The 19,889-nt window shown below is 42.2% G+C and overlaps 1 protein-coding gene across 1 annotated transcript in view; it reads left to right on the forward strand.

Moving 5' to 3' along the window:
• The window catches only part of ltbp1 (latent transforming growth factor beta binding protein 1), a 155,220-nt gene that overhangs the window by 92,536 nt on the left and 42,795 nt on the right, over positions 1–19,889 (forward strand). The window contains exons 6-11 of the mRNA XM_083987817.1: positions 1,352–1,558; positions 5,151–5,452; positions 6,664–6,766; positions 9,342–9,401; positions 13,558–13,680; positions 18,360–18,527. Of these exons, the coding sequence (XP_083843943.1) occupies positions 1,352–1,558; positions 5,151–5,452; positions 6,664–6,766; positions 9,342–9,401; positions 13,558–13,680; positions 18,360–18,527 (963 nt within the window). The remainder of the gene's footprint in view (positions 1–1,351; positions 1,559–5,150; positions 5,453–6,663; positions 6,767–9,341; positions 9,402–13,557; positions 13,681–18,359; positions 18,528–19,889) is intronic.

The following is a 19,889-nucleotide window of genomic DNA, read 5'->3' on the forward strand; positions in this document are numbered from 1 at the left end:
AACATTAATCAGATGATAACAGGGAAGTCTGTATGACAAAGATATGACGGCTCTGTAGTTGTTCCAGTCTAATCTTTGCTCATAGATCAGTTGATGCTGACTAACACCAGACTGATCCATGAGCAGAGATAAGATAAGATGTTCTGTTTCACCAGAACATAGACACCACCCTGGCCCATGTAACATGGCAACAGTCAGTGACTACCCACCAAAAAAAAGTGGAAAACACGGCTCATTTGTTAACATTATTGTTGGAAAGAGCAAATCCTCAAGTAAAACATCCTTTTAACTGTTGAACTCTTCCAAAGAAAAACATTTTCTAAAGAGGTGAAGCTCAGCCAATTGGAAGCAGTTCTTTGAATGGTGATTTTTCTATTGAAAAAAGTCTTTATTTACCCAGAATTCAGTGTATTACAGATGTCAAAAGCTGATTTATTTTGTGCAGTAAATTAATTTAGAATCAGTGTTGAAGGACTTCAGGAAGTCCTGCTGATGGTTTGTAAAGTTGTGTGAAGTAATGAGGGTGGTCTGTCACCTCTGCCCTGCTCCAGCTTTGTGGCCATGGTACCCCGAGACTGTAGTACCACGACAATGTAGTAATAAAACAAAACTAATTGAATACAGCTGCACACATGCACTGGGAAAACAGATTATTCTGCAAAAACCTAGGTGTCACCTGACCATGCTATGAAATAATAACGGAATGTTACGAGACCGAGTTGTTTTCGAGGCAAATGCATAGCCGGAACTACATTCCAGACACGGCTGCTCGGCAGAGTGACTTCAAAAGTGCAAGTAGTTCTGAGTATTTGCTTCATGTGTTGTATACGTTATTATCTCATAGCGTGGTGAATGTGCAGGTCACAACTTGTCCACCAGAGCGTTTTAGAGTTGTTGGATTGTGTATTTGATGAGTTTGATGGAGGAAACCCGGAAATACCATATGCCTCCGTAGCGTTATCTGAGCAGCTTGCACCTCTGCCCCGCTGATCTAAAAACAGTTTGCACCGACAGTTAAAGTTAACGAACCTACTGCTATGACAATAGGCGAATTTTCCAAAATGTTGATACATCCCTTTAATGTGTTACCACTTACTGGTTTTTGCTGTTTACGTGACCACTTAAATAATGGGAAAACTCCAGACAATAATCGTTTTATTAGTGTGCATATAAAACACACTCAGTGATTGTGAACAGATGTGTTGAAAAGTGCAGATACACTCAGATATGTTGATGATGTCATGTCCTTCATCTCTCTGTCTCTCTCTCCCTCTCTCTGTGTGTGTGTGTGTGTGTGTGTGTGTGTGTGTGTGTGTGTGTGTGTGTGTGTGTGTGTGTGGCCGTCTCTCAGTGGTGTGTCACCTTCCGTGCATGAACGGCGGCAAGTGCAGCGCCAGGGACAAGTGTCAGTGTCCTCCCAACTTCACGGGGAAGTTCTGCCAGATGCCGGTCCACAACGGACACCAGCAGCACCAGCAGGCGGCGGGCGGCTACAGCCAGACTCAGGTCCACTCCACGCACACGCTGCCGCTGACCTACAACAACGGCCAGGGCACCGGTGAGTAGGGGCGGGCGGATCGATTTAAAATATCGATAGTATCGATACTAACATTGGTATTGGGTATCGATCGATACTTGTGTGATGAGATTGATTCTTAAGTTTCAGTTTCCCTACTGTACAACTCCAGGCATTTACAGAGTGACCGACTGGCCATACAACACCGCTTCATGCAGCGCACTGCTGTGGCTGCATGATGGCAGAGCGGAAGATATATATTTGTCCAGGTAGCTTAGAGTGAAGTGAAAGTAAGATTTAGTCATCTCCAGCATTAGATAGGCTAATAATATTTTTCAGTGTAATTGGCCATCACAGTAATTTAGCAGACAGATTAATAGACTATTCAGACAGTCACATAGGGAATATATTCAGCCAGTTGAAATAAAACTAAATTAATTTTTGTATTGCATTGTACAATGTTAAAGCAGAAGTAAGCGACGTCGTTTTGGCTAATGCTGCGTTCCAGGCAGGCTTTTGAAACCGTAAGTTACAGCTTCAAGTCACGACTTACGACTTTGTAGCGTTCCAGGCAACCCGCAACTCGCGTTTCTCCGACCTGTTGCCTGTGAAAGTGCACTATAACGGCCACTCGTAACTTCCGACCCGTGAACTCGTACCAGATCGAACTGGTATGACTTCACAGGTCGGAAAAACACGAGTTACGGGTTGCCTTGAACGCACCATAACTTCTTGTCAGCCGATGGAGTTAGCAGCCCCCGCCCTCGTCATGGATCTATTGGTCCTCGTCCCTACGTCACCACATTCACGCGCATCCCTTGGCTGCACACACAGCCCTTCGTGCTGTTCTCTCTCCTCATTGGATAAAACTTGTAGGATACAAGGAAAGTTTTCTCCTCGGCTTACAGCAGAGCAGAGTGACTGAGAGACCTGTTTTTCAGACCAAACACTCTATGTAAGTGATTGCTGTCGGAAGATATAACTATTTAAGACATATATTAACACAAAAATATTGCTTACTTCTGCTTTAAATCATGTTAAATCATGTTTGTATTTATTATGTATGAACGGTTTTTGTACCTCACAAATGTCTGCTCATTAGCTTAGAATTGTAGTTGGAGAACGCCACCCTACAAGCCCCTGGAGGTTTTTTTTTGGCATTTCCCCTTCATATTGTCTTGGATTTTATATGTTATATCTTTTTTTAACTTTTTGATATGTGAAAATAAACAAACAATTATTTCACTGGAACTGAAAAGTAGATATGCTACCTACAAAAAGATGTAGAGATGGTAGTAGTAAAAAGTAAAATCGGTATTGGTATCGGCAATACTGGCCATGTATTTACTTGGTATTGGATCGATACCAAATTTTGCAGTATTACACAGCCCTACCAGTGAGTAGAAGGTGACACGGCGCCGGAGATACCGCCAAAGCTTCTGTGGCACCGATGGAAAATGAGCGTGGAAATGGTAAAAAGAGTAAAACTTTCCTCCTGCTTATCGGAGGCACGTTTCAGCCCATTTGCCTCAAGTCACTCATTATAAAGGCTGCATACACAACTGCGAAGAACAAAGTGCGGCTCCGGAGCGGAGGGTGGTCGGGAGTCGGGACTCATGTAAAGTGGAGGTAATTAGTGGTAAATGGGCTAAAACGACGCTGCTAAGAGAAAAGCCTGTTTCCTACAATAGAGCTGTTCATTGTAACAAGAGACTGTGACTGAACAGAAACGTCCTCATTACATCTTAAAGCATCATTGCAAAGTCGACCTTTTTCATTAGACAAACAATCAGAGTGTCTCACTCTTTCATTTCATGTCCATGTGCGGTGTGATTACAAAGCAGCTCCTATATTAACACTGTGAAGGTCCACAGAGAATGAGCCTTAAAGGGATAGTTCACCCAAAATTGAAATTTCACTCATTATCTACTCACCCTCATGTGGACTAAGGGCTGGGAGAAGTTTCAGAGTCCTCCGTGGCTTCTCTGAGTTACAGGGGGTCTCGGCGTAGCAGTGCATGTCCATATAACGGTTGCAAATGGATACCAACTGTCTTCGTAACAAAAAGACACACCAAAAAACATCCAAATACCTCCATGCTGCTCGTATGTAATGTCCGTCTTGTATTGAAGCCCTGAAATGCGAAATTGTCCCGAAAAAAATTAAATAAGTCTATATTTCAAGCTTGTTTTGTAGCGGAAGCTCCTCTTCCCGGACGAACGAGGGTCCGTCCTCTTCCCGGTTCGTCAGAATTGGATGAACCAGGAAGAGGATCTTCCGCTACAAAACAAGCTTGAAATATAGACTTATTTAATTTTTTTGGGGACAATTTCGCATGTCGGGGCTTCAATACAAGACGGACATTACATATGAGCAGCATGGAGGTATTTGGATGTTTTTTGGTGTGTCTTTTTGTTACTAAGACAGTTGGTATCCATTTGCAACCGTTATATGGACATGCACTGCTACGCTGAGACCCCCTGTAACTCAGAGAAGCCACGGAGGACTCTGAAACTTCTCCCAGCCCTTAGTCCACATGAGGGTGAGTAGATAATGATTTTTCAATTTTGGGTGAACTATCCCTTAAAATCCACCTCAACTCCAATCAGATGATTCAATGTTATTGAAGTGATTTATTAAATTTCCAGATTTTATTTATTTATTTATTTCTCTTTTTACTTCATCCCTCACTTCTTTTGTTTTTTGGACACAGTGAGGACAGACAGGAAACTTGGAGCGAGCAGCAGACAGTCTGACCCTGGGACTCGCTGCTTAGGAAATTTCCACCCATGTGGTATCAGGTCACCCCAAGCAACCTTTTTTTGTTTGTTTTAACTTTATTATCAACATAATAACACAAGCAGTCACTCCATCACTGAGCCAGCAGATACATGAGGGTAAAACGTGGAGCCGAGGGTGGTGGTAGAGCTCCTTGTCAGTGTCCAACCAGAAGCTGGGGAGTCCGTTCTTCCTGTCTAGTAAAAATCTTCCTCAGCTTCCACGACCAAACCCTGGTAAAACAGTTCAACATTAGTTTCTGTAGTTTCTGGCTCCGGCGGATCCAGTCCAGTCAGATCCTGAGAGATTATTTTTGATTGTTGATTAGGTTCCAACTAGATTCTGAAGGTCTGGAACATGTTATGAAGGAATAAAAGCTTGTCTCAAATAATCAGTTCATTTGATGTTAACCATAAGCAAGGCATTTTATCAATATTAACCAGCATCGCAGTTTCACCATTTAATTGCCTCTATATATATATATTTTTTTAAATCCTTTTATGACCTAAACAGTTATTTACTCATTTATTTCTACTTTTTATTGACTTATTTATTCTTATCTTACTTGTTTCCACTGGTGTTTCCTCACTTATAATTGTTGACTATTAGATTGCGTCTCCTCAGCGTTTTTAGTTTCTCAATGTTTTTAACTGTTGTTAAGTCTGGACGAGTATGTGTGTGTGTGTGCGTGAGTGTGTGTGGGATAAAGGGGGGGTATTTAATTATCTATGGTTTTATATAAAGCACATTGGGCTGCCTCTCTGTGCAAGAAAAGTGCTCTATAAATAAAGTTTGATTGATTGATTGATTGATTGATATATTTTAATACACTGTGTGTTGCCCTGTGTGTCTTCAGTGTACAGCCCCAGCATTGTCAACATCCACATCAAACATCCTCCGGAGGCCTCGGTCCAGGTCCACCAGGTGTCTCAGCTGGACAACTACCACAACAACGGACAGCAGCTGAAGAATCCACAGACGGGCTCCTCCTCGTCCACCAGCTACACCTACCACCACACAGAGAGCAGCCAGAAGATCCAGCACCACGGCTACAACATCGTCTACCCCGGCCAGCACACCTACCAGGTTCCTCAGTACCAGCCCGTCACCTCCAAGAACGCACTGGGCCGCTGCTTCCAGGAGACCACGGGCAGTCAGGTACCTCTGGGCTCTGTGTTAGCTCAGCAACAGGACAACAGAAAGACAATCTGAATACTGCACATGATTTCCACTATCAACATTTCTCACCATCTGTTTTTCAGAATAAGTGACTCACACATGTGACATGATCAATGCAGCGTCCGCTGAACTCTTATTTTGTAGTTCATCACACATTTTAACATCCTATAGGCCTGGGCTGTACAATATGTGCTCATTAGTAAATGTTAATTTGGAAAACTAAGCTTGAGCACATGGTGAATAATATCTCTGCTTAAAGGGATACGCCAACATTTTTTTTTTCGTGTCTTGCCTCACTCCCGAGTCCATGGCCAGCAGATAGACACCATCCTTTCGACTGTGCGTGCAGTAACAAGGGAGATACGGGCAGAGCTGGCGCACCGCTAATTAGCTTAGCTCAAACGCTGGAAGTGCATAGGTAGTGTTAGCCTGCCTCCTACCCGAGCCGAAATCAGCAGTCAGATGCTGATTTCATTTTAGCTCTAAACTCTGTAAATATATCACTTTATCGACATTTTAAACATGTTTAGGTGAGAAAGTAGCCGTTTAGATCAGAGTGTGTCGTTATTTGTCTAAATACCAGCTGTTTACAATTTTGTTCGGACAAATTCGCTACTCAAGCTAGCCGTTGTGACCAACGCACTTCCGGTTACTTTCACAAAATAAAACACCAGTTTCTCTTTCAGAAAACCATGACAATAGAATTTGTGCTTTTACTTTGAAATAGGAAGCTAACCTACCCTCGATGTAGCTAGCCTGAACCAAAATAAACCTTCTTTGCTTGAACCCTCAGTTTTGACTGATCTCGTCCCGTTACCGGCATTTGACCGCTCAAGATGCCTTACCGGAGAGTTTTGTCAGCTCTGAGACGAACATCGGCCCGCCGGTTTCCGTTTAGAGTTGCTGAAGAGTTTCTCTGATGACTTTAGGTGGAGGCAGGTTAACACTACCTATGCACTTCCAACGTTTCAGCTAAGCTAATTAGCGGTGTGCCAGCTCTGCCCGTATCTCCCTTGTTACTGCACGCACAGTCGAAAGGATGGTGTCTATCTGCTTGTCATGGACTCGGGAGTGAGGCAAGACACGAAAAAAAAATGGTGGCGTATCCCTTTAAGATCAGCATGCTACCTTCATCGGATTCCAATGTACTAACTGATAAACTCATCCCTCCTTTTTGTTAAATGTAATAGTGTGGGAAGGCTCTGCCAGGTCTCACTAAGCAGGAGCAGTGCTGTGGAACCATCGGGACGTCCTGGGGTTTCCACAAGTGCCAGAAGTGTCCAAAGAAACCATGTAAGTACTCTTTGTCTTAGTGGACACCACTGTGCAGCTGTCAACTTTTGTCTTTGTAGTTCTTATTACATCCATCCCTTGTATCAGTCTCTCCTTCAGTGAGGTTCTGTGTTAACCTAGATCTTCAGAGAGAGACCGCACAATAGCAATACACTGCTGTTGATTCCTCCACCAACCAACTGCCATCAAAAAAGCAACTCATAGACACAAATAATACTCAGAACAGCACTGAACAGTACAAATAGTGTCCCAGCACATGATCTGAGGTATCAAACACCTGCTAGCTTTGCCTGAAAAGAGATGAAAACACAGCTCACCCACTCTCCTCCAGCTGCTTGCTAGCTGTGGGGAGGCCCTGACGAGTCGATTACTGAGTGCAGTAGAAAAGAGTCCAGTAACGCTTACAGTAGTTCCACAAATGCAGCACGCTTTACTGACTGTGATGGTTTGAGCAGCTCAACTCCGTTCATTTCCCTGTCAACACTCGCTAATTTATTGTTAAAAACAGAGAGGGGAAACAGATAGGATGCATTTGGTAATTGATTCGTCAGGGCTACCCCACAACTACTGTAGCAAGCGTGTGTTTGTGTTTTCGTCTCTTTTCAGGCAAAGCTAACAGATGTTTGATGCCTCATCTTATGTGCTGGGACACTCATTGTACTGTTGATGAAGTTTGGTGCTGTTTTGAGTGTTATTTGTGGCTATGAGCGGCTTTTTTGATGGCGGTTGGCTGGTGGAGGAATCGACAGCATTGTATTGCCATCGTGCGGTCTTGTTTGAAGTTGCTACAACTAGAGAAGCTAGGGGTCGGCAAACTTGATCTCTCAGGGGAGGGTCTTACTCGGTGTCACGGTGTGTTAGAACATGGGATAAATTTACACTGGAATATCCCTTTAAGCATCATCGTACTGTACTGTGTCACTGCACTGAAGGAGGGTTATTATAGAAACAAACTGTTAAGATATCATGACCCTCTGTGACACACAGTGTGTAGTATTTAGTTCCGATGGTCTTTTGAAAACACTGTGTGTGAGAGAGAGGCAGAGAAGGGAAAGGGATATTACAAAACAGAAAGGTGAAATTTGATAATCTGATTGGTTGTTAACTGTGATATAATGAGTATATACAGTCACACACAAACACACATTCTCTTGTTTATGACAGATACAACTACACAATTACACACATTGTAACATGTATATGATAATCCATCGATCCACAGATTAATTATCAAAAGCTTCGTTGAAAACAATGCACGCGACTGGGAGGAGGGTTAGCAAAACAGCAGAGAAGTCAGCGGACTTGCAGATTCGCTAAATGATGCAATTTATAAATCAAGAAAAGGTGTATTTTGATCAACATTATGTCTCAAATTAATGATTTCACTCGTGAGCTGTGTAATAAGAATAGAATAGAATACAATAGAATAGAATAAATGTTATTAATCCCTTGCAGGTAATTCTTTCGTCACAGCGCTCCAGTGTACAAAGGTGAAGAATATTATAGCAGAATAATACAATACAACAACGTAAGATGAATTACAAATTAAATATTACAAAAATTACAAAGTTAAATATTACCAGAATTACAAAAGTTAAAAACTACAAGAATAAACCCCCCCCCCCCCCCCCCATCTTAACAGTATACAAAAGAAAATATAAGCATACAATGAATACATCTCTGTTGAGGTGATATTAAGGTGATATAAGTGGAGTAATGTACCTAACTCCTTTTCAAACTTTTTTTTATCAGAGCTGATCTTCAGTGATTCATTCTATATTAGTCATCAGTCACAGCAGCTTTCTAGCTCATTCCACACAAACACCATTACAATGATGTTTCAGTGGGAGTCTGACCCACAGGAGTGTTTTCTTTCTTCACAGTGAATTCAGTTCACTTGAGTTTCACAACGTGCGCCCACCGCTCCATGGCACAGAGTTTCCCGTGTGAACCTCTGTGCCATGGAGCCACTGGTAGCTGGTAAATAAACTGCTTTTTATCCATTAGACAAACAAAGCTCTGTTGTTTCCTGTTGAGCCAAATATCAATCAGCTTTCAGGTGCCTGGGTACCACCTCCCCACCAGGTCTCCAGCCTGCAGCTGAGACCTCCTCACACTGTGTGGTTTACATATCAGCCACCCACACACATTCATACTGAATCAGTTCAGCTGGTCAAGTGTTGATACATCAAACCTCTGTATTATGGAGCACCGGGGTGTCACTGGAAATGCAATAAACACGTTCATTCATTTCATGTTTTCATAAGATTTAAAAAGAGATCATGGTTTTGCACTGAAAAAAAAGAGTTTATTAAATATTAATCCATCAATAAATACTTCAGATTTAGTAATGGATTTACATGACTGTGAATGTATCATGAAAAAGCTGCACAATGAGCCACTGTTTCAAACTGCACTCGGAGGCTGAACTTCTTTGCGGACAAAACAGCATCAGTTTTACTGGTGTGAGGAACAGCAGGGTGAATAACTGTACAACTGCTCCATCAGTGGTTGGACTTTGAAATGAATTGTCTCACATGTCTCTTTGTGTCTCTCTTCATGCTTGTGTCTTCAGCCATCCCTCTGATCGACTGTCCTCAGGGCTACAGGAGGGTCAACAGCTCTCACTGCCAAGGTAGGAGCGCTGCTGTTTCCTGCATATCTCAACAAGTTACAGGTGGATTGTGTGGAATGTGACACAGACATCCATGGTCCTCAGATGATAAACCCCACTACCTCTAATTATGATGACCCCCCTCTAGAGCCACCAGGAGGTTTAGTTTGTTGTTTTCAGTGAGATGTCTTTAACTTGGTTCAGAACACCATGGGCTCTAATTTCACAGACCAGCACACCGCCGTCTACCAAATTACCAAATTCTCTACACAGTTGATGCGCTGGACGAAATTACCACTGCGCCACGCTGCGCCACCCTGCGTTGCACCACGAAGTTCGAGCCCAATGTGGCACTCATCTGAACTAACTCACCTGTGAAGCTACAGCCAGTCACACTGAGCCACACAGCGTTTACCATGGTTGTGGTTTGTAGGCTCACGTTAGCCTTAAACTCAGAACACCATTTTGCACTAATGTCTTCCTTCACTCTAGTCAACATTTTGAGGCAGAGCAGTGCTTGGTGCAAACCACAGAGCTGCTAACGTACTGATAATAAGAAGAAGCAGGTAGAAGCAATGGAAAATGTATTCTTTCTATATCAAGATGTACGACTTGATTAATTACTTATTTTATTGTATTATTATAACAGAAGACACCCCATGTTCATGTGTTATTTTATAAAATACTTTGTAAAAGGGGAAAAGAAGAAGCAGGTATAATGTTTATTACAGTCTTTTTTTTTTTTTGAAGTATATTTTTTGGCGGTTTTGCCTTTTTTATTTGATAGCACACAGTATAGATAGACAGGAAAGGGGGAGGCAGAGAGAGGGGGAATGACATGCAGGAAAGGTCTGCCCGACGCGGGATTCGAACCAGGGACGCCTGCGTTGAGGACTGTAGCCTCTACATGGGGCGGCCGCCTTAACCACTGCGCCACGCACCGCCCCTATTACAGTCTTTTTGTATAGTTTGATAACATTTGCTAATTAGCACCAATCACAGCTGAAGCTGGATGTTCCGTAAATCCACACAAGAAAACCTGTGATGTCACTAGAGCCATTCAGAGTTCTGAATGGGCGGGCTGGCCCAGACACACTGGTTCATAAATTGCTTCAGGCCTTGGGCTTCTTTTTTTTCTTCTTGCTGGCCTCTAGTGTGTGTTGTTTATTGTGAAACGCACTGAATCAGGGCTGTTCATTTTGGTGATGATTGTCGCTAACAGAAGAATGTCATCATCACTATTATTATCAAATGTGCCTGTATTAGAACGCAATAACGACACATCAGGCAAGGCGTTTTATTATTATTATTTTTTGGCTGATTTCGGGCTGAGAATGAATTGTAGTGAGTCGGGCTGCGTCAGGCCTGGGCTTCAACCGGGTCGGGTTTTACATTTCAGGCCCATTGAGAACTCTTAATTCATTGTGACAACACATCCTGTAGTCATCCAGACAGTTCAGTTACAGCAGCTAGAGTCAACCTCATGATGGAAACCTCCACCTCAGAGATGCTGGTACCATTCAACACTGGCATTGGCTGATAATAGAGATAAAGTGTGTTGCAGTATGTACCAGTTGTGTCTTCACTGAACAGTACTGATGTGTCACCACATGCAACCCCCCCCTAACCCTCTTAAATGAAAAAGCTAATACCATGTCAGTCAGGTCTATTGATCAAATCGATAATTTTATACCATGTATGGGATGTTTAACTGCATATCTGCTAAACTAAATTTCTTGTATATCACGGTAGTTAGTCCATAATCTATCATGATTGGTCCATCACAGTCAGTGTAGAATGAAACGTATATAAATGTTAAGTGACGTCCTGTCTGACACAACCCGTCCTTTCTGTCCCGTGCCGTGATCTGACTAAAGTCTGTGTGGCAGTAAAAGTCTCTGGGTTGCAGTAACAGGAGAAGACAGAGAAACACATTAATAAAAGACCAACCAACCTGTTAACAGCCTATTAAAACATACTGGCTGAAAAGTTTGTGCTCCCTTTCACCTATAAACTGGAAGCCACAGTGGGACAGAGACATGAGTCACAGTCTGTTACATGAGCCAAGTGTGTTCTCACTGGAGGAGTCTGACTCGCTCAAACCCGACACATTTCACAGTTTGAGTTGAAGCTGCGAGAGGCCGGGGCAGGAAACACAGCAGCAGTCTGACTGTATGGAAGGTGATGATGGATCCGTCCTCTGGTCCGCCGTCTTTACTGCTACTGGATGGACTGACATCATGTCCATGGTTCTGGGTGACTCCTCTACTGACGCCACAGTGTGTTCATGATGATGACACAGACATGGTTCTTGTTAGTAGGACACATTCATTCACAATAAGAAAATGTGGAACCACTTAGCACAGTCAGACTGCCCTTATAAAGGAGTTATTAATGGTGTATAACTAGGTAATCAGTGAGCTTGTTAACACTTTACAAAACATTTATAAGCTGTTTTACCACAGTAAATAAAAAGGACAACAGAGACCTGTTGCCTGCTCCCATATGTCTCGGTGCTGTTGATCTCATCTCTCATTACTGATGTTCCTGTTTCCTCCATCATCAGCTTCTGTTCCTGCTGCTGCATCCCGTGTTTGTTAAGTAAGCAGCAGTTCACCTCCGTCAGCATCTTCACGCTCAGAGATTTTTATTGGCAGATCTAATCCTGATCATATCCAACGATCAGACTGATGTCAGTGTTTGCTGTCCTCATTATAATCACAGCTGCTGATCAGCTGCTTATTGATGACTGGTCTCTTCTTCAGGATGTTATTTCTCCAGCTCTAACACAGTTGGTGATCTTCCTTTACCTGGTGAACTGCTCACTCATTCTTTATCCTCTGTTCACACTGATCTGTGGTCTGTTGTTCACTGATTTCATTCTCTCTGTATGAAGTGTGTTATAATTACTTGTTTATGATTTATAAAGCATTAAACATATTAGTAAGTGATTGTAAACAATTTAGAAATCTTTTATAAGGGTGGCCCTGTGGTAGCAGTATCAAAAATATATAGTATATCATATATATATATATATATATATATATATATATATATATATATATATATATATATGAACATTTGACCTGAAACACCCAAAATGACCTAATGTAACCAACTGATACATCCCACACGGAAAGAACCTATAGGTTTGAATATATGTGACATACATAAAATTGGCTGTTTTCATACGCATATATGCTATATATACATGTATATGGTGCATATAGGTCCATATATGCAACATATATTCAGTTTATCTGTGCATATGTGCACCTGTATGCAGCATATATGCACCATATACAGTGGTGGACAGTAACGGAGTGAATTTACTTGGGTACTGTACTTAAGTACATATCCAGAGAATTTGTACTTTACTTGAGTATTAGATTTCTTACTTGAATACATTTCCAAGACAAATATTTTTACTTTTACTTGAGTTAATTTCTAGGAAGGCTGAAAAGTACTCGTTACTTTCAGGTCTGCTCTTTTTTTTTCTTCTTTTTTTCTAAAATCCTATTGGACACAAGCTGTTTGTCAAAGAAGGAAACCCTAACCCCTAAAAGCAGAGAGACTAAAAGAGTTAATTCTCAGAAACAAGAGTTAAAAGGTCCTTACAGTAAATTCATTTAGAAAAAAATATAGTCATTCATTGATGTGAAAAATAAGAAATGTACTCTTACTTTTACTTAAAGTAAATTTAAAAGCATGTACTTTTGAATACTTAAGTACCTTTTAAAAGCAAGTACTTTTTTACTCTTACTCCAGTAACATGTCGACTGAGCTACTTTTACTTGTAACGGAGTAAATTTTGACCAGTAGTATTTGTACTCTTACTCGGGTAGTGGGGTCGAGTACTCTGTCCATCTCTGTATATACGTATATAGCATATACCGGTATGCGTATATATGAAAACGGCCAATTTTATGTATGCCACATATATTAAAACCTATAGGTTCTTTCCGTGTGGGATGGATTATTATTACACCCTTTGTAGAACATATTTGTAGCTCTGTTGTTGTATTGTATGGTCGCCTGCTGATCACAGTCAACAGCTGATCACAATAAACGACAGACAGTGGGAGATGCATATTGTGTCAAGTCAATCCAGTAGTTAGACAGAAGTGTACATGTCTGTGAACTGTGTGGACTCATGTGCTTTCTCATGTCTCCACAGATCTGGATGAGTGCCAGCTGCAGGGAGTGTGTCCCAATGGAAACTGTATGAACACCATGGGCAGCTACAGGTGCATGTGTAAACCTGGCTTTGTCCCCGACCCCACACTCACCACATGCATATGTAAGATCTAACATTTTCTATCAGTTTCTTTGATCTCATCTCTCTCCTGTTCATTATTAATCAGACTCAGGGTCAGACTGAACAGAAACACAAGTTAATGCATTATATTTGCATGCCTGTCTGTGATGTGCCGATCTGCCCGTAACAGAAACTTTACTCTGTGAGTTTGATGTTTTCCATCACACGATGGCAGACCACAGGACAGTCATTACTTCTCCCTACGCTTGCTCCGAAGTACAAGCGAGCTGGCAAGAGCTGTTAGGAATGCTGCTGAAACAACAGTGTGTGTGCTGATATACAGTGCATGGAGAAAAGCATGATGTTCAGACTCCCACCCGAGCATGTGGCACAGAGCAGACGCAACAGGAGGGAGAGTCTCGGACAGGCTGTGAGCGTGTGTTTGTCTGTGTGTGTGTGGGTGTGTGTCTGATATAAAGTGCATACATAATCAACATTATATGAGCAAAATAAGCAAAAATTAGAAAAAATTAAGAGATAAAGAACAAAGTGATCAACAAATAGAGACAATAGAAATAACGTACAAAAAATTCATAGATTTAAATCATAAAAAGGCAGAGTAAGGATGTGGGATATTGACATATGCATTATTCTTACATCTGTAACCCACTAAAACTATCTCAAAGTGCTATGTATAAAACAAAAACAAGACTTAAAGGGACAACGAGGAGTTTCTTTATCGGCAGAATGAAAAATTCTGCGACAATAAAAAAGTCTCATATTAATGTGGATGAATCTACGTTACCCACACTTGTTAAATCCTCGTTGTCCCTTTAACATGTTAACCACTGGAAAACTAAATGTGGCAGCCATTTCTGGAAGGGAAATGTTATTTTTTGTAATATGTTTGTTGCCTATTTTCACATATAAATAATCCAAGTCAAACATTTCAACAATGTAGAGGGCAACGTTTAGTACACTGTAAAAACATCATGTGAGAGGTGCAGCGGTGACCCGGTGAGTCACACAGCCCATGTAGGCACAGACCTGATCACAGTGGCGCGGATCTGAATCCAACTCACAGCCCTGTGCTGCATGTCATCCCCCCCTCTCTCGCTCTCCTGATTTCCTGTCTCTAATATTTCTTAATCTTTTATAAATATACTGTATATACAGTATATAAAACATGAAGTGTAAAGTATATTTCAGCAAAAGAGCTTATCACTAGTTGAGCCAACCAGTAGGCTGTCGACTCTTACAGAACTGTGGTTCACTGTTCCTAATACAAAGTTTTTAAATACATATGCAGAATGCTTCAAATGACATTAGTTACACTGAGATTGAAAGTTTAAAGTTTAAATTTTTGGGGCTGCAGCTCACTCTTCCCTCCCCATGTGTAGCCTCAGTATTTCTGCTTTAACAGCACTGAGCTGGACAGGTGACAGGTGAAGAGACAAACTAATGGCGCTGAGTTCTTCTAGTCCCTCCTCAGCGGGGGCGGGGGTGGGGCGGCACGGGGGTGATCGCGGAGGCGATCGCGGGCCGCATTGTCTGTCTCTCTTTTTTTGATCCGCTCGTCAGCTCCAAACAAAAAAAGGAATAACAGTCTCGGTACAGATCAGCGAGCACTGTTGCCGCTCTGTTTTTGAAATTTCCGGGTTTGATTTTAATGTCGGACCTGGCGCTCGCACTCTTCCAGTGACGACGCTCTGTCCAATCAGCGGAAGGCAGTCAGCTGACGTCATGTTTTAGTACCGCTTCGGCTCGCTTGGAACCAGGGCCGAGGCGGTACTATAATAGTACCTGGTACCAGGTACTAGGGCTAGTGGAAAGGCAAAAAAAGCTTGCCGTGCCGCGCTAGTGGAAAGTGCTTTTCACTGGAATGTGACAACATCAAGTAAATTATATGAGGAAACATAATATGAAGATAATTTGAATACAAAACCTCGTCTATAAAATGATTTTGGTCAATTAAGATTGATATTCATCATGCTCTTTTCGCTTGTGTCTGTCATTCACCCTTAATTCACCATCATAACTAAATGTTGTAAGATTTAAAAAAGTTTGATTATCAAAACCTTGACATCCCTCCATACTGCAGAGTGAGGTTATCAGTTCATATGCCTTCCTCAGTGTTGACCTCTGAGGGACTGAACAGATGAAGCTTGTTCACTTCAGGATATTAGACTAATTCACATTTGAAGCCTTTTGCTAGTAAACCATAAGGAGAATTTTACTGTGAACTGGAAAGCATTTGTCACCAAGTTAGTGGAAAACTCTTTGTGTCACCACAGTTGTTGAGTGGATCGGAGGAAGAGGTTCTTACTGAAACCACCACCAAGCTGCATGACTTCAATAGTTGTAGCTGCTTGTGGCTCAGCTCAGCAGGTCCTTTTACCCAGCTATGCATACTGGGAATGGATTAGATTTTATGACATGTCATCTAACGTGCCTCCCTGACACCAACTTTTGAAGCAGGGGAGGGGGGGGGGGGCGGGCAAGCTTCAAGTCTCAGAAGTTGTCTCTGTTTCTGTTTTTCAAAGACCGTGATTTCTGTCTCGTCAAACCAAAAAAACGTTTTCTCTCAGGACTGAGTGCAGTCTGAGCGGGCTCCAGTCAGCTGTCATCTGGACTGACTCCATGTAGCCTGTCCCTCCACAGACTGGCACAGAGCTGCAGGAACACTTTTCTTCCTGAACAGTGATTTCTCTGTTACCGTGGTGATGAGGGTCCTCCTGGTCCTCTGTAGGAAGTCTCCTGGTTTTTATGTCTTTCCCCGGACTCATTGACTTTTATGTCTATGTGGATACAAATGCAGATATTATAGGAATGATGGAAACATGGCTTCTCGTCATAAAGGCACAGCAACAATAATAATAAAAAAAAATTAGCCTAGTTTAGCATAAGGAACAGAAGAGGGAGAAATTACCAGTGTGACCGGTCTAAAATGTTGTACTGGTGCATCTCAATTAATTTAAATATCATGGAAAAGTTTATTTATGTCAGCAATTCAATTCAATTCAAAAAGTGAAACTAGTACATTGCATAGATCCATTACACACAGAATGAAACAACAACAGAATGAATGATACACATTGTATGTCTTTATTTATTTGATTTCTTTTAATTGTAATGATTATGGCTTACATTTAATAAGGACTTAAAATGTACTGTAGTATCTCAAAGACCAATTTAAAAATGTATTTTTAATATGGAAATGTTGGTGTTCTGAATAGTATGTCCATCTACTGTATATGCACTCAGTACTTGCTTGGGGATGTTTGACTTGACCTTCTGGAAATGGACTTTTCCATGATACTCTAATTTATTGAGATGCACCTGTATATTCACAGTTCAGGGATGAGTAGTGTTGAACAGTTCCACATGTGAGTGACCGAAGTGTTAGACTCACTTTATTCTGCTGTTCATGTCCACTGTGTCCACTGAATGCAGCACCATGGACACCTGGCACTGTGTGGTCAGTCGTTCACCCTGGTGTCAGTGTGGATGCCCCCTTTAGTTGTTGTCTGTTAGCACATGATGCTAATTCTCTCCACCGACACCACCCACATTACACACTGACTGTAAAAAAGAGATTAACACAGCGTGGATGCATCTGAATATGTTGCATAACCACAGCAGTGTTTGTCAATTCACTGAACTTTACATACAGTACAAGGATTAATAACCAGAAACATGGTGCTTGTGTGGCTTAAAGGGATATTTCAACATTTTGGCAAATTTTCCCATTGCCATAATCCCTATAGTCATAGCAGTAGGTTTGTTACCTCTAATTGTCGGTGCAAGCAGTTTTTCGATTGGCGGGGCAGAGATACAAGTTGTGACCTGCACATTCACCACGCTATGAGATAATAACAGAACGTTACCAGACAGAGTTGTTTTAAGGTAAATGCGTAGCCGGGCACTACATCCCAGACGTGGCTGCTCAGTGGAGAGACTTCAAAAGCGCAAAGTTCTGAGTATTTTCTTCATGTGTCGTAATGCTACATAATCATATGTTATTATTTCATAGCGTGGTGAATGTGCAGGTCACAACTTGTCCACGAGAGTGTTTTGGAGTTGTTGGATTGTGTATTTGATGAGTTTGACGAAGGAATTCCTGGAAATACCATTAGCCTCCGTAGTGTTAGCTGAGCAGCTTGTATCTCTGCCCCGCCGATCAAAAAACAGCTTGCACCGACAATTAAAGGTAACAACCCTACCGCTATAACTATGGGCATTATGGCAATGGGCGAATTTGCCAAAATGTTGAACTATCCTTTAAAATCTTTTATTACAGTCAGTCCTGATGTTGACTGACCAGTACAAATTAGAAATCCAGTGGATTTCCTGCAGGTACTCTGCTGCATGCCTGAACCTGAGCCAGCGCTTGACTGTAGTAGTGCATGAACTGGCATGAACACATGTTGTCTGTGCTTTTGTTGTGTTTTGAATGTATTTCTGCTTTTATTATTTAAATGTAGTTGTGCTGCCTGACCTCTCACTGTTCAATATGTATTTTTCTCTATGCACCTTGGTGTTGTTGTAGAAGCAGGTACAGATGTGTGCAGGTGTTGCTCTGGTGAAGGGGACCTCTTTATTTCTCCACTCTCTGTCCTCTCTTTCCCACATGTATGCGTCTCCTACACTCTGGTGCACCACTTCCTCCGCCTCCTCCTCCCTCCTCCTCCTCTCTGTGCACCTCCCGCGCTCCTCTTCAGCCAACACGCCTGCCATCCAAGAGGAGAAGGGCGCTTGCTTCCGTTTGGTCAGCTCAGGGAGGCAGTGTTTGCACCCGGTTTCTGCCCAGCTGAGCAAACAGCTCTGCTGCTGCAGTGTGGGCAAAGCCTGGGGCCCTCGTTGTGACAAATGCCCCTCTCCAGGAACAGGTAAGCCCCCCACCCCCACCCCCGCCACCTTGTCAGACACTTAAAAGTGGTGTGAGTGAGAACTAAAGGGCCCGCGCTCTTTCTTTCTCACTTGTGTGAAGAGAACATCATAGCAAACACTAACTCAGCAGGTTTCTACCTCAGTGATCTGAGAGCTGAGGTTCAGAGGATCAAAGGAACAAGCTGTAATCTCACCGTCGTGTGAGGATCTGTCTGTTTGCTACACTGGTACATTTGTGGATGAGCAGGGACACATTAAATGGTTGTTTTGTGAATTAATTTAATAGTATAATGACCACATAACACAAATAAATATTCTGTCATGGGATAATATTCTCAGAAGTTGCAATATAGAAATAATCATCAGTATTAAACGCCACAATTAATTGATTGTAAAGATTCCTAAATACCGTCACTTTCCAAAAAAGATTATGTCAGAACCGTATCAGCAGATGTGCACCAAAGTAAAGGTAAATGCACAGATACTGGTCCATTAAAGGGCCCATATTATGAAAAATCCACTTTCTACTGGTTTTGTAGCGGTTCTATGTGTTCACGGACCGTAACGAGAACCGGTACCGGAGAATACTGGAACGGATTCTCTGATGACTTTAGGTGGAGGCAGGCTAACACTACCTATGCACTTCCAGCGTTTGAGCTAAGCTAATTAGCGGTGCGCCAGCTCTGCCCGTATCTCCCTTGTTACTGCACGCACAGTCGAAAGGATGGTGTCTATCTGCTGGTCATGGACTCGGGAGTGAGGCAAGACACGAAAAAAAATATTGGTGTATCCCTTTAAAAACTCAGAAAAATCACTTGTTGTCAAGGTTGCTAGGCGATAGAAGCTGCATTTAAGACACTACGGTAAGGGCGGGCACCGCTGGTGACGCACAGGCAAAATCCTCCATGGACCAGAATGTTTCATTTCAGTTCAACCTTCGTTGATCTATGGCAGCTACAGAGGGTCACACCTAGAGGATGCGCCGCCTGAGTCAGGACACAACTACAATCAGATTTGGCTTCACTGTGCTGTTGTTGTCTCTCAGTGCTGAATCCTTATAGTTGTTGATGTGAGTGTCCAGCAATGATGAACGGTACCGTTGGTCTGACTCCATCATCTAGATTCTAGAGCCTTCAGCTCACCACATCAGAGAAAGATGAGAAAGGTTAAAGGGATAGGATAAGGAACATTTTGGCAAATTGGCCCATTGCCATAACCCCTATAGTCATAGCAGTAGGTTCGTTACCTTTGATTGTCGGTGCAAGATGTTTTTAGAACGGCAGAGCAGAGCCGTGAGCTGCTCAGATCTACGCTACAGAGGCTCATGGGATTTCTTGGTTTCCCTCATCAAACTCATCAAA

The sequence above is a fragment of the Trachurus trachurus genome, assembly GCF_905171665.1.
Source record: "Trachurus trachurus genome assembly, chromosome: 15".
In the NCBI taxonomy this organism is placed as follows: Eukaryota; Metazoa; Chordata; class Actinopteri; order Carangiformes; family Carangidae; genus Trachurus; species Trachurus trachurus.